The sequence below is a fragment of the Lichenostomus cassidix genome, chromosome 1Aa, assembly GCF_008360975.1.
Source record: "Lichenostomus cassidix isolate B80296 chromosome 1Aa, HeHo_3.0, whole genome shotgun sequence".
NCBI classification, from domain to species: Eukaryota; Metazoa; Chordata; class Aves; order Passeriformes; family Meliphagidae; genus Lichenostomus; species Lichenostomus cassidix.
The window spans coordinates 19,423,924-19,439,447 of NC_139480.1; the positions used below are offsets into that span (position 1 = coordinate 19,423,924).

The 15,524-nt window shown below is 39.6% G+C and overlaps 1 protein-coding gene across 2 annotated transcripts in view; it reads right to left on the reverse strand.

Moving 5' to 3' along the window:
- Nucleotides 1-15,524, reverse strand: part of PLXNB2 (plexin B2) — a 172,101-nt gene that overhangs the window by 58,762 nt on the left and 97,815 nt on the right. For both annotated transcript variants that reach the window (XM_085041794.1, XM_085041802.1), the window contains 6 exons: nt 11,972-12,072; nt 9,735-9,861; nt 8,134-8,284; nt 5,486-5,600; nt 4,715-4,817; nt 4,151-4,252 (listed from right to left, as the gene is read on the reverse strand). In XM_085041794.1, the coding sequence (XP_084897920.1) occupies nt 4,151-4,252; nt 4,715-4,817; nt 5,486-5,600; nt 8,134-8,284; nt 9,735-9,861; nt 11,972-12,072 (699 nt within the window). The remainder of the gene's footprint in view (nt 1-4,150; nt 4,253-4,714; nt 4,818-5,485; nt 5,601-8,133; nt 8,285-9,734; nt 9,862-11,971; nt 12,073-15,524) is intronic.

Sequence of the window (15,524 nt, forward strand, 5' to 3'; positions counted from 1 at the left end):
AGTGGATTGGAGGAAGATAAATCACTTTAAAACTGCTAGCCTCACTTCTTTTGATCTAGCCCAGGATACCACTGGTTTTTTGGGCTGCAAGTGCACATTGCCAGCTCACATCGAATGTTTCATTCCCAAGTCCTTCTCCACAGGGCTACTCTCAATCCACTCAACCCCCACTTTGCATTGATATTGGGGATTACCCTGACCCAGCTGCAGGACCTTGTCAGTGGCCATGCTGGACTTCATGACAACTTTACATCCATTTTGGATGTAAAGGACTAGTCCCTGGTTTTGACCAGACCCATTTGAGTCTTAGAGCACATGGCAACAAAATAATGGTCATCCCATTCCTCTCTTCTGCTCCAAAGGTTAAGTACATTGTCTCCTGCTATCAACAAAGTTTTGTGTATGAGTATCTTATCCCTTTTACTTGTAACTACTTCTTCAATGTTGGAACCACAGGTAACTCATGGGTCACTAGGTTTATCTAATTAGTGTAGTGGAAAGCTTTCCTACTGCACCTTCCCTGGGACAGGTTGGGCAGTGGACATGAGCCCACCAAGGTTTGGGGCTGAGGAGGACAGCATGTTTTGTCCAGGTAAAGGACCTGACTCGAGTCTTTGGGTGGTTATGTTATAGAAGGAAACAAACCTTTTACTTCTTTCTTCTAGAAGCTACATATAGAAAATAAGCTATGGACTGAGCTCTGAAAAGCCTTGGCTGAGACTTTTACAGCTCATTCTGCCTTACAGAAAACATATACATAGTCCAAGTTTTAAAGCATCTCCTTACAAATATTTTTTTTAGGAATGCTGCCTTGTTTTCCCTGCTCCACATATTTTAATATAACATGTATTTTTCAAAATTCTGCTGCTGCTGTGTAAGGCTTTCCCACAAGTTTAACAGCAGGCTGTGGGTGAGGAGGGGAGCTTCCATGTGTGTGACAGCTGATACCTGGAGTGCATTGAAATCAGGAGCTGCTATACCAGGCTCTTGAGCAGAAGGCCACAGAGCTCACAGTCAGTAGTTTTGGTGTAAAAGATGTGTAGCAAACACTAGGAAGCAGGTTACACATCAGACACATATGACAAAGACAAATCCAAATGGGAAATTACTTTTAACGAAAATCTTTGGCGGGCTAATAAGGTTATCTTGATGCTGGTACATCTGTCTCTCCTACTGTGCCAATCTTTCAAGGACTCAGCTGGAGAATTCCTCTTAGAAATTGCATGCAATATGACTAAACTTCCCTCCCTCTGCCTGTCTTGGATGGGGCTATTCCCAGAAGAACAACAGCTTGGATTTATCTCTCCTTCCCACTAAAATTCTTTCAGTGGAAGGAGGGGCAGAAAAACAGTCAACAGCTTCTCCTCTTTAGTTTATTTCCCTCCAGTGGAAGCTATTATGAGGTGATCGTTCCTTGTGCTTTAAGCATTTGCAAGTTAAGAGACGCATACAAAATGTGTCAGTGAGCTTATACTTCCACCCCCAGTGGAAGTACAAAAGTTTCTATACTTCCAGTATAGAAATAGTTCTGGATATAGTTCTGCAATCTCAGTTTTTTAAGCCATTTACCTCTCCTACTCACTAGGTAAGGCCTCACTCTTCGTCTCCACCTAGAAATGAAGATGCTTATACACACAATGTTAGATAGTGCACTTAATCACCCATGGTAAGGCTGAGTGGGCATTGCCCTTTTAACTAAAGCACAGATTAAACCAAGATAATAGAACTAGTAATTCAAAGTGACAACAAAACATTAACTTTTTTTTTCTTTTTCTAAGCAAGAATTTAGGCAAGGAAAATGGATGTATCAGTGTTCTAATCAATAAAGATGTTAAATGTGCTCATAGCTGCATGACTACTAGCTTCAAAGATGCTGTAATGCCCATCATATCTTGTGGCAAAATTGTTCCACATGAGAAGACAGATGCTATTTTGCATTTGGGCTGTGGGCCAACCCCTACAAAATATCGTTCCATGGATTCTCCTGAGCTATCCTGTTTTCCATGAGATGTTTACCAAAGGCTGAGTGTAAGTTATGCCCTTACTCAAATGAACTCTTTCAGTCATCAAAGTTACTGCTTCTAATAGCACAATTCCACAGGCATGAGTGCCTGTATGATTACAACTATTTCATGCCTTATTTGTCTGTTATCACATATATTAGAGATCTGTGCATACAGCTGTAGTTACTCTGTGTGTCTATTCAAGTCCTGTCACTGAAGGCATTTTCGTTTTGACTTAAAAACACCTGGCAACTCTGTACCAGGAAACATGGACCTGAACCCATGACAGAGATGACATTTTCACATGGTTCTCACCCAAGAAAAATTACTCTGACATTATTTGACACTCATTGCTTTCCAGCATCTTTCCAGTTTTGGGACTCTGCATTCACCTTGACTTCTTACAGAGACTTGAACTCCTCATAAGCCTTCCCATTTCCAAGTTAAATAAATACATTCTGTAAGTAAATTGTTAAACACTGGTACCCATGACAAAGCATTCAATCTGCAGGATGTGTCTCTGCATTTGTTAAATGCAATTGATATCTCACAGAATTAAAAAAAACCCATCAGCCTTTATTCCATTTCCTTTTTGTTACTAGTAGTTCAGAGAGACTAAAGTGCTTATTCATAGAATGATAAACTAGACAAAGGAGTTTTTGCATTCCTGCTGCTCTTTCTCCTTGGAGGATAAGGGTCCACTAGAAGTCAAATTCAGCACGTCTAGATTATGCATCTGCCCTGAATTTGTTCTGGAGAGAGAATGGGTTCTTCCAGTTATACCAAGGGAGCAGGAAACGATTTTCCTCTTGGGAAGAAAAGCAGCTCTTCACAATGTTAAACAAAAGAAATATGAGTATAATCTCTGAAATACTTTTCAATTTTTAGGAGAGAGCTGTGGGTTTAGGAGAGGTGTTGGGTGCCACATGCTGCACACAGCCAGACATCCTACCAGGGACCACTTTCGGCATCTTGGAGAACAAACCAAATTTGCCAAATTTGCATTTTGTTGTCTGCATATCTTTTAAGGTCTTCAAACAAAAATGTTTATTTTTGAACATATGTTTGTATAGCATAGTTTTCATATATGTCTATAGTAGTGATACACATCATGGTCTTCATATGATTATAGTGCTTAAAGGCAGCTTTTTACACTTCTCTGAATACCCTTTTTACATTGTTACTCTTCAGGCCTGTTGACCCTTTTCCATCCCTTGGCAGGAGCAGCAGAGGTGATAGAAGGAATTTAGAAGCTATACAGTACATTAATTTGAAAAAGGAAAAAAAAAACCCTCAAAAATCAAGAGCATTCTTTCCCTTGATAGATAACCAGTAGATAATGAAATTGATGCACTCCCCAGTGCATTTATCATCAATTCACATTTACACAAAGACAACACAGAAACAAGGAATAGAAACTGATAACAATACTTGAGTTATCACCCAAAAACTGGTTTTTAAGTTTCATTTTAATCCAACTAACAATAACATTTTATGCATTGTCTAGGCTATAAAGCCATTAAAACCTTGGGGTCTATATGACGTAGAAGCTTTGTAATTTATTTTCTGGAAGTAAGTACTAAGAAAGAGAAGCCTTTGATATGGTTGAGAAAATACCTGATCTTCTGGTTTGATGGTCACACACACACACACACACACACACACACACACACACACACAAGCAGAAGTTTGTTTTATCCAAACTAAGAAACATTTAATGTCTGAGTGCATTTTTGTGTTTGAATGGTGAAAAGTGAATTAAGCACACTGAATGATGTCATTCTAGGACAATAGCAACAAAACCCACCAAGTATTTAATTAGAAAAGAACGTGAAACATGCATAAATCCTACATCTCCTCTCATATCATTAGATGAAAAATAATTATCCAGTGTTTTAGTAGGTCCAACTTACATTCTTGAAAACCACCTCTCCATTTTAGTAGAGTATTTTCTCCAGCTCTGAGTCTCTCTTGGTGGTGACACTACCAGTAACCAATATTATATCAAACTTGAATGTGTAGCTCTTTTCTTTCTTTAAATTACAAGCATGAGCTCCAAGGCACATGAACTTGTCCTTTAGTTTAGGGGTGTGGATGCAGTTTACGAGGCATTCAAATGACAGCTAGCTTTGAATTAATCTGCTTACCTGGTAATAATCTAGATGTTTTCCCTCAAAATACACAGTTGTTTGGTACTCCATAGGTATTATTGGAGGGTCAGGGTTTAGAAACTGTGGGCATTCTTCTTCCTGGGGAGAAAAAAATTGTATATGTTATTACAAATAAAAAGTCTTATCACAACAAGCTCCAATGGCCTTTGGACAATAGAATGATTGTTCTGAAGAACTTCATGCTTAAAATACAGTGACAGATTTGATTACACCCTTTCAAATTAGACACGCTAAAAATGACTGCAGCGTATGTCAAAGCTGTGGGTGATTATCTCTCCCTGCCTTGAAATCTGGTTCCTCCCATCAAAGCAAAATAGTAAAAGGAACAGAAATATCCTTTCAGGAGTTATTCAGTCTCACTGCCCCTCCTCAATCACACCCTTAAATTCCCACCCCCGCATTGTCACTAAAAAAACCACCTTAAACTTCTGGAGTTAACTTTAGAATCATTTTCAAATACCAACTGGTATGAGAGATATAGCAAACAAAATATTGAAGTGTTCTATTAAAAAACCTAATAACCTTATTTTTAAACATTACCATATTTTGTTTAATCACATCCGGTATTGAAGAGGACTCTTCACAGATATGTCTCTTCCAGTCCCACTGGCAATTCCATTTATTGCTTGCACAAGAATAGCATCTACAAATATAACACGGTAGTCATGACAAATTGTCAGGCTTTTTCCCCCACTAACAAGAAAATTAAATGAAATTCCATATTTATTCATGGAGGGTAGACCAGTCTCTTATAGTGTCCTTACTATATTAAGCTGAAAACTTCTTAAGAACAGTTCAAGTACCCAAAAAAGCTATTTTATCCCTAAAATAAATATTTGAGCAAGGATAAGAAAACCATAGTATTTGCATAAACTTTGAGATCAAGCCTGAGAAGACTGGAAATTATTTTTATCAACCCTCATGCATAAGGATGAACAAAAGGCTTGGGCTGGCTGCACCTGCCCTATTTGAATACACTGCAACCCAAAGCACCAAACTATCATTATTAATAGGCACACAGATGTCCATGTTCTCACCTGCAGACACATTAGCAGCTACAGAAATGGCAACACAATGAACTGGCCTTAATTATATGTGCCGTGAACATTTCTGTTCTGTGCTTTATGTTGCTGGCTCACCAGGTGCCCTTCAACCATTTTTAAACTCCATTAAAATGTAAGAAGAAGGATTTGGACACTGGCAAATTTTGAGAGTGCCAAAGGCTTAATTATTAAATGACTGAGTAACTCAGGTGCCAGTTACCTAAGACACCAAGCTACAGGATCTAAACACTTAAAGTGAAATACTTACGGCTGATTTTCAATAAGATTCATAGCTTCTTCACAGTCATAAAAAGGGTAAGTATGCGATGCAAAAAAAATCTTGTTCTTTTCAAAGGTTAACTGAAGTGGAACTGAAACATGATCTATCACAAAAGAAAAAAAATCCAAGTGGTTGTTGAATTCTTCAGCTCTTGAGCTGAATGATACAATGATAACAGTTTTATTATTTTACAGGACATAAGCAAATATTTAACTATGCTGTTGACACTCTGGATCTCATGACTTTAAGTCTGTAAGTTCTGTTTTGTCTTTTTAAACTTTACAAAAATTTTCAGCACACAGTTCTCAAAAGAAAAGCAGAGGCAGGAGAAAGAGAAGAAGTAAAATTAAAGAATAGCTTTGTTTTATGGAAGTGTTTTTCAGCAGTGCTATCATTATGCTAGAATTTTAAGGAGTCTAGAAGAACAAGGAAAACTGAGTAAGGACATAATTGAGCATAGATGAAAACTGGCACAAGAACAGTCATTTAAAATAAAACATTTTCTTGAATATGAATATGTCTGCATGTAAAATTACTTCTTTCATTTGTGAATTAAGACTGTTGTCATGTGAATTCAAGCAAGTGATCTTTGTGGTTAATGCCTAAGATTGCCTGCAACACTGTTACCACAGGCACTTGTGAGCTTCAGTTTATTGTACATGATTTCTTCACAAATGTACTTCTTTTCCGTGTTATTACTAGAGTGAAACTGTTTGAAATACCTTTTGCAGAAATCATTAAACCCTTATGACAAGCTATTTCACAAGCTATTGAGCAATTTCAAACTCTGCTTTCCTTGAACAGGTTCTTGGAAGACCACCAGCTGCTTGGCTGGAAGTTACCTCAGCTTGCACTGGGTCCACTTGAATATTTCAGACTCAAAGGAATGACAGGGGATTTCCCAACAACAGGACTGAGAAAAGGCATCCTTCCTAGAAATTTCTTTTGGAACCAACCACAACCAGAGTAACCCAGACTTTTCCAGCATCAATAGGGCTTCTTAACAGTAACTGGATAGCTCTGGACTTTCTGTCACATGCTGCCAGGAACACACAAAACACCATGCATACAAATATCTTAAGGGCAGGTCTCAAAAGGATGGGGCCAGAAGCTGTCAGACAGAGCAAGGAGCAATAGCAACAAACGGACACAGGAGAGTCCATCTGAATAGGAAGACAAACATCTTTACTTTGAGGGTAACAAAGCACTGGAACTGGCTGCCCAGAGAGCTTGTGAAGTCTCCTTCTCTGAAGCCATTCAAAACCCACCTGGATGTGATGCTGTGCGACCTGCTCTAGGTGAACCTGCTTTAGCAGGAGGGTTAGACTAGGTAATCTCCACAGTTGCTTCTGACCCTAAAAACTCTGTGGTTCTGTGAATATTTGTAGCTGCCTGCCTTCTGCTGGTGTCTGCTGACTTTCTGAGGACCCTTGTATTACTTTGGAATAGGCTTTCAGATGTGAAACCAACTCAGAGAATTGTATTATTTCTAGGTGACTTGCTTACTTTAATGCCTTCTCTGACAGGCTTCTAATCTTACATTTAATGCTGGGTGACATCAAGAGATCACATATATCAACCCCATTGCTTTATGTCCTGCTTTACAAAATATTTAGGGATTGTGAATTGGCCCTAGATAACAGAGTACTGCTTTAACACTCAGCAGAATCTGATACCATGACATACCCCAGCTAGCGTAAAACTCAGTGATGAGATTTTAACATAATTACCCTCCCTGCAACTAAAACTAGATTTTTACCTGTTTCAGCCTTAAGAGAACTGAAACTTATCTTCAAAAGTGTTTCTATGTACCACTCTGACAGTTCTTGACTGCTATGATACATATAAAAGACTTATCCTCAGGGGTATGTCTGTGAGCTGTAAGAGCACCTGTTTTTTGCTTGATATTTCCCTTCAGATTTTTTAACTTGATACATAATAAACAGTGTTGTGTAACGAGTTTCATGCCATGTGTTTATGCATCAAGATGTAGAATTAAAGCATGAACAAAGCACTATCTAGGAAATTGCACAGAATTATGGCTGGCAACAGACCTTAGGCCTATAATCAATGGTTCAGAACAATGATGCAGTCTTTAATTATATGATCAAGTATTTTTCCTCCAGGACTACTGCTGCAGAAATTGGAGGACAAACAGAAAAAGAGGCAGAAGGCTGTATGATAGAACGGATAGCTTTGTGACATGAACCAGAGAAAAAGCCACACAAGTATTGTTGACTAGAGCAAAATTAAGAACTCAGTCATGAACTCCTTCACAGCTGAAGCAGGTATGCATGTCTTCTGTCCCCACAAGTCAGAGTGCTTAGGCTTGGATTAGAGTAACTTGGTTTTGTTTGTTTGGGACACAGAATAGCACCTCTCTGGCTCCATGTCTATGTCTCTACCAAGCTACTGTTTCAGGTTCCTGGCAGAAACATTGGGGATGCTACAGCTTGTAAATATATCAACAGAAAGTTTGAGCAAATTGACACAGCAGCAGCAGACCATCAGGAGAAAGGGACTGGAAGAGGAAAAAACTCCACCTTGAATGCACCTCTTATAAGAGCATCACCTTAGAAACAGCAGCCTACATTCCTTTCTCTTATTATCCATGTAGGGTAGCAATATTTCTTTACCTTGATGTTTTGGTGTTGGTGGAATTATATCAGGTGGATCACAGATAATAACCCCTTCTTTCAGCTGAGCAGAATGCACTGTTTCACCAAATGTACAGCAAACCTTGTCACTCTCAGTCAAAGTTGGCAGTGGACTTACAGTCAGTTCCACCTGGAAATAAAATTTAAAAAGGGTAAAATATTTGAAAGAAATGAGCCAAGACCCAGTAACACTTATAATCAGAGAATTTCAATTTCAAAGGTGATACTTCAGCTAGCATCACATAACTTGGCTCTCCTTTTCAACTTTTATTTCTTCCCATCTCATAATTTTTTCTTCTTACACCTCTACCAATTTTTGCAGGCTGGATCTTCGTTGAACTAGTCTGATACAAAAACCTCTGGCCATTCATTAGATCAAAACAAAATTGTCTGTACAGACACACCCAATGCCTTTTATTCTTGTCCTCAGCATCCAGTTTAGCAACAGTAAACAGAGTGGTTAACACTTAAACCCTGACACAATTAATTAATATTACATTAACCTTAGGTGTTATTAGTGAATAACAAAAACAGAGCTGGATAGGCTGGAAATGCTGGAGTTTGAAAGGAATGAACAAAAAAGTGGCTTCCTCAAGACTCCATGTAGATGCAAAAAATCCAATGGTGAAAAGGGATTTTTGAGTGGTGGTGAGACCTTAACCCCCTCAGGGAAAAAAAAGCACTTGAGAAACTAAAAGTAAAATGAGATGGGAAAACTTAACAAGGAGAGAGAAAAGAATTGAAATGAATTTTGGGATGCTGTCCTTGACTTAATGTTTCAATTGTGTTAATTATACAGTTTAACTTTTTCCATTTTGTATTGCCAGTAGAAAAGACAATTATCCCTTTCTCACCGAAACCAGTTACAGTCTACTAATATTTATATTTAACATACAAATTGCCTTAACACAATGCTGTTTACATCATTTAGAAAGGGAATTAAAGTTGCTTGAATGAAAGTTTCTTTATTTCTGATTAAGAGGAATGAAAAGCCATTTTATTCATTTTACGTGGTGAACACCCCAGAAAGCACTCAGTCTGCACTGGCATGCTCCATTTGGAATTAGAGCAAGCTATGACACCCAGGTCACACTCCAGAAACTCAGTTTTGTTGCCACAGACTTGTTTTGCATGCTGAATTTACCTGCTCCATGGACCCAGACAGACTTCGCTGTGTAGGCAAACCTACTGCTGATTTTAATTCAACAGCTTATGGCTTCACTGCTTGCTTAAGTTCATGCTCAAGTAAGCTGAAAGGGCAGCATGAAATCTCCCCTACTATTTACTTTTTATGGGTTATACAACACTGTGCAACACTTCCATAATATTCAGATAAGTGTAAGTGCTTTATCATCCATACTAGTGAATCACTTTGGTTTACAGAGGTCAAAAATGTGAACTGCAACCGGCAAGAACAGCAGGCAAAAAAGAGCACTATGAGAAATGACAGAGACTGAGATACCAAAACACTCTGCTATTCCTAGTCTCAACTGTGCATAAAGAAATGCACATATTCATCTCTCTGGTAGTCACATCAATATGCTTTAAGAATGTTTAAGGAAAGCATTTTCCTGCTATACCTTAGCAGGAGCTCTGCGACTCATATTCATAGGGTCTGCGCTAATGATAGTCACACATGTGCCACTTGGACTCCACAGCCAGTGGTTCTCCTTATCAGCTGTTCCACAGTCTGCCTTCTTTGTGCACCTGAAAAAAAAAGGAACAAACCCCAAAGCAGTATTATAGCTGGACTCTGCCTTCTCTGAATTATGCAACATTTGCATGATTAGAGATTGAAATTACAACATAAGATGACTACAAATTTTCTTTAATATTGACTAGTGGGGTTGCTATTAGAGAATTTTTAAAAGAATAAGTGGTGTAATTACTATCGATGGTTTGACATGTCAAAAGCAAGTGCTCATACGATTTTGAGCAGTGCCTTGAATTAGACAACCCAAATCCATACAGAGGCAGTGATAGCACAGGAACCATTGGGCAATGGAGCCGCCTGAAATCAAGCTGACAATCTTCAGTGCAATATATAACAACACCCTGAATGAGTGGGCACAGACTGGTTTTTTCCTGCAGGTCAAATGGCAGACACCTATGTGCTGCCACTGGTAAGACAACACCCAGGGGAGAAAAATGCTACAGAATTTTTGCTGGGGGCACACAAGCTTGTGGAGAACTTCTGTGAAAACCCTAAAAATGTTACTTTCGTAGCAAATGCTTTCATTAACTCCTGCCCGTTTAAGACGTCTCCCTGCCAAGGCACTGTTACACTTACAGGAAGACAAGAGCTGTCGTGCAGCCTCACCAAAAACGCTGGGAGATTTTCCCAGCTCAAGTACAGGCAGAAATGCTGCAGTACAGAAGCTGCATATGTGGCTAAAAAAGCTTGTTGAAGTGGGGAGAGTCTCATGTGTATTCTTTCTATTCTGTGCAAAGTTTAAGAGAAAATGCTGTAGGATCTCTGGCTGCTGTAGCAGAAAGTCAACTATTAACTCATCAGGGGCTTTAACACAGTGCAATTGTTGCACAGCTCTGTCAAACCTCTTTTAAACAAATCATTTACATAGAGTCTACATTCACATAACATATCCCTAAACACACGGCTAAGTGCTGCGTGTGATCATGAAACCCAGAAATGAAACACTTTGTTCTTGCCATTGGAAACAAATACTAACAAATGTGAAAATTCACGTTTGCCTGTTCTCAGAAACCATTAATATTTTGAGATATTGAGGTCAGTGGTCATATCAGAAACCTGAAGGGAAATCTGAGAAAAATTGCCTTTTTTATGATATATGACATGGCCTTGAACTCCCGGCAGCCCAGGAGGAGTTTGAGGCTATATTCCAAATTCTCAGGTTTCATCCACAGCAACTGAGACTCTGGGCTGGAAGAGTTACAGTATATTACATAAACCTGCACACTCCACGTAAGTTTCTCTGCAGTGCTCCATATTATGCTACATCAGGCTGATAGGTAACCTAATGCTATAGTTCACATTTTCAGGCAGGAAAGTAGAAGCCTGAAATTCATCTGCATATTATAATTAAACAGCCCCTTTGTTCCAACAGCAAGAAGTTAGAATCACGAATTCCCAACCACTCATGCCAAGGGGTTAATTAACTTAGTAGTCAAAAAGAGAGTCTTAGGACTGCTCTTCCCTCTCGGCACTCCAATCAATGCAGAGTGTAAAGAAGAGGCATTCCAGGGCTGTTCAGAGCTGTCCTAGTTTACATGTGCTTGAATACTCATTCAGTGAACCTCTGCAGATAGTCAGCAAAATGTCACTTTCTGCTCTCCTACAGGTAGGTGAGGGTTCCCTGCAGCTACATATCTTAATAGATGATGTTTACATAAAACCAGCATTTGAGCTATACACTGTATTTTAGACATGGAACAGTTTTTTCTTTTATGCTCTTTTTTACACTTTCCTGATATACTTAAAATATATACTATATTTTCTGAATTTGAAAAAAGGAGCACTTTTTTATTTTCTAGGAGAACACTTGACTGTACAGTTCAAAGAGTGATAAAACATACATTTAGAAGGCACATAATCATTCTCAGTACCAGCAGAAAAGCATCTATTTTCCCAAACTAATCAAATCTGAAGAAGTCAACGAGGACTTTTTTGCGCACACAGAATATTGATATCAATGTCTGCATGATAAAATTAAATGACTGTCAGGAGAGTAAGGCTGAGCACAAAGAGCTGGGATCACCACACCGAGCAGACACCCACAGCACATGTCAAACCTGGAGCAGGTGCACTGCCTGCAAGGAGCAAGCCCGGCACACTCACCTGCCCTCCCTCACGCACCAGCCGCAGTACGGATCCCTCGCTTGGGCACACTTCTCACAGTCCGAGTATTTGTGGCAGTCCTGCACAGGCAATCGGTACACCTGCAAAGCCAAAAGCAAGGCAAACTAACGACTGAAGAAGGCACAAGGAGACAGAAACATATGGACTTAGCTGTACAGTGTCATTGCCTGTGGCAGCAGAAGACTCGATGCTGTATCATTATACTCAGAGCTCAGCCTAATTTTAACAAAATATATATAAAACCAGTCTGTTATTTCCCCCTTAACAAAGTCTAAATTCATACACTTTTTCCTGCTTTTTTTTGCACTCCAATATTATCTAATCTGCCTTCAAAGTGTTGTAGGACATCGTTATAATCAAGAATTATGAGCAAGTCTGACAAAAATTGAGCTTTTCAGTACCTCCAGTTATATTACTTGTGGAAATTTGCACCTCAGGACAGAAACTGCATCACCAATGCTCTGAATTCAAGAAACAGCTACTGCAGGATGGATACTTCCAAAAGGCTAACTTGGTATTAGCTAGATCAGTTTTTAAACAGAACGTTCTCCCCTCCATATCACTAGCATGGAGGTGAAATAGTTTGGAAATGCACTTCTCACCAGAAGGCATTTCAGAAATCCTGCAATCATGAGAGAACCAGGGTGCTTTGGGTTACTGCACTTCTCCATGCATAACCTTCCGCCATGGAATACATTCACAAAATAAAATGCAAATAATTATGACAGGAAGCAGCGGGGAAAAGAATATCATCAGTTCTCATGTCTCTTTCCCCCAGTAAATATACAGTTCCTGGTTTTGATTTCCTTTGGTGCGGAGAATAAACAGCTTTTTCTTTGGTGCACAGAAAGAAGAGCCATTCCTTTTAGCTATGCTGCTGAAATGATTCAAGAGGAAAACAGGACATCATCCAGTTTATGACTACGTTCTACTTTTAAAGAGTGCAAAAAGTGTAGAAACAGTAAGTCTGAGAGGTAGGCTTTCTTATAGTTTCATTTTATACAACTGGCAATTACAAAGCTACTTTGACAGTCTGAATTTGGCTTTTTCTTCACATTTGGAGAGTTACAGAAAATGACTTAGTTAAGGAAAATGTCAGTATTTTGCAATTTTCTTGCATTTATTAATACAGGGGTTTACCTTTTCAGCATTCTCTTTTTTTAGCTAACTGGAGCTGAGTTACTGGCACTCTTTCTCTAACTGGTACCCATAAGTAATTTAATATCCAGTGAATGACCTTTTTTTTTTAATGACAACATATGTCTTTCACAATTCTTGCAAGCATAAACAAGCCCTAGAGATCGCCGTCTCTGCAAATTTTATGTGACCTTAACGACAAAAAAAACTAAACAAAACCAAACCCAAAAAACCAGTTCTTTAAACAGCCAGTTTCAAAATGCAAAGCAACTAATTTTAGAGCTTTTCTAGTTGGCACTCTAAATCAAAAAGTGTTGAAAACTAAAACAAGCAAACAAGCTACTGATCATGGTAAGTGACTGCCAGAGTCTTCTGCTTTCCTCCCAGTACAGTAAATACCTTAAGGAATCTGGGATTCTACCAGTGATGTACACTTGTAATGAACCAGTGTGAGCAGCACAGGGGTGCTAAGCTCCTTTCCAAGTCCCCCAAAGAGCTGCAAGGGGTTTCTCCTGCTCTCTGACCAAGCTTTGAGAGCAGAGAGGACTGACTTTTGAAAGCATTTGCTCCAAACCCCCCACTGCTCTTGGCACCATAGCAGAAGCTGGGAGAAGAAAATGGGAGAAAGTGAAACAGGAAAGGAAGAGCTTGATTCTCACTATGGGTCTTAACCTCTGTATTGTTCTTCCCTGTGTTTCTCTTGATCTGATTTCTTTTTAAAGAAGCCATCACCTACCACATCACCACTTTTTGTTCAAGTGCTTACAGAGCCCAAGCAATTAATTTCTAAATGCTGAGGCAGTCTGCATCTGCCAGGTAGCTCAGCAGCATGCATGCCTATCAGTGCAGCCAGCTGTCCTTTATTGTTTAACCATTTCACCTCACAAATTAGAGTTCTGATATCTCTATTCCCACAACCCACAGCCATGCCTAACCCAGAAGTGCATGGTTCATCATTTATTCTTCTCCCCTTGCTTATGTCACTTTGTTTCTCCCAGCTCCGAGGCCTCCATTCTCCTCCTGTCTATCTGCTTCTAAAAGTGGGTGGGACTGCTCACTGTAATTAACTCCTGGAGATGACAGTAATGTAATGCCATTACAGAGCTCCCAACTTTAGCTATTCATATTTAAGCTAACCAGGCTTTGTAAAAGAAAGCTATTATTCACATTATTCAGAAACTGCAGTGTCTACGAGAGCCACTTGGAAAAGACTTAGGTAAAATCCTTTCTTTGGCTGCATTCTAAATTTAAATGTTTTGTAGTGATTGAATGATTTTTTTACAGGTTTTGTCTGAATAAAAGGTTGTCTGTGGTCTTTCTAAATTCTACCATTTCAAGCTGACTGTCATCAGAAAGCTTGTCTTCCTTCAGGATTGCTGCTATCCCTCACACTGCCCAGCAGCACACATAGTAGCCTGATGGGGACCTCAGGGCTTTTACATAATGTGCCAGCTTCTCAAATGGGGTGCCAGGCCACCCAGAGTTTTGTGGACAATGTTGAAGCCTGGAGTTGTGTTCCAAATCTGAACAGAAGCCAAATGAGAATTACCAACTACTCAAAAAGACAAAAAAAGTAATCTCCCTCACACAGAGTCATATTATTAAATGCTTTATCAGTTGTTTTTCTGGCTTTTTTTTTCCAATGTAGTTTCTAGCCTGAAAACCTTCAGCTAGACTATAACATTGCAGCAGGAATTTATATTAATCCTTTTATAAAGCAGGCAGAAAATATTCTCCTTGTGCTGTTTTTCCAAATACTCTCCTTTCACAGCCCCCTCATTCTCCCTGTGTTACCGGTGTGGAGCATTTCCCATGCTGCATTCCATGTCACTGGCAGGGCTGCAGATGGTCACAGCCTGTCACCCACCCACCTTGTCCTGGAGAGCTGCTGAACCAAGCATTTGAGGCTGGCAGCTCCAGCCTCCACAAAGAAAAGTGCCAGAAGAGGGTTACTGCTGGGGGTGGAGGAGAAATCTGGCATCCCTCTCATTTCCTACTTACTTGTTTTTCTCCCTTTCTTTACAGACCTCTCTTGTGCCTTCACCTGACAGCAAAGAGAAGGGGAGCCTAGAAGAGGGTGCCTGTGCCTTTCTTACTGAAGCTGGACTTTTCCTGCTCCACTAAGTTCTAGCAGAAGCTTAATGAAAGTTTTTCCCAAATATGTAATTTTCTCCATTGCTTCTTAGTTTTTGACAGTAAGACCCACAGAAACTGCTGGGGGCTTTACAGATGTGTCAGTGTGAGTATGTCAGCCACCAGCAGTCCTGAAGTGCCCTGGAAAAGAACTGATGGCAGCTACAGCATCCTCTGGTACCCCACGCATCCCACACTGAGCTCTAGGGCTGCCTGACCCTGAGGTGTGCTGGTGCCAAATATCTCCACTTCATCCTTCCCA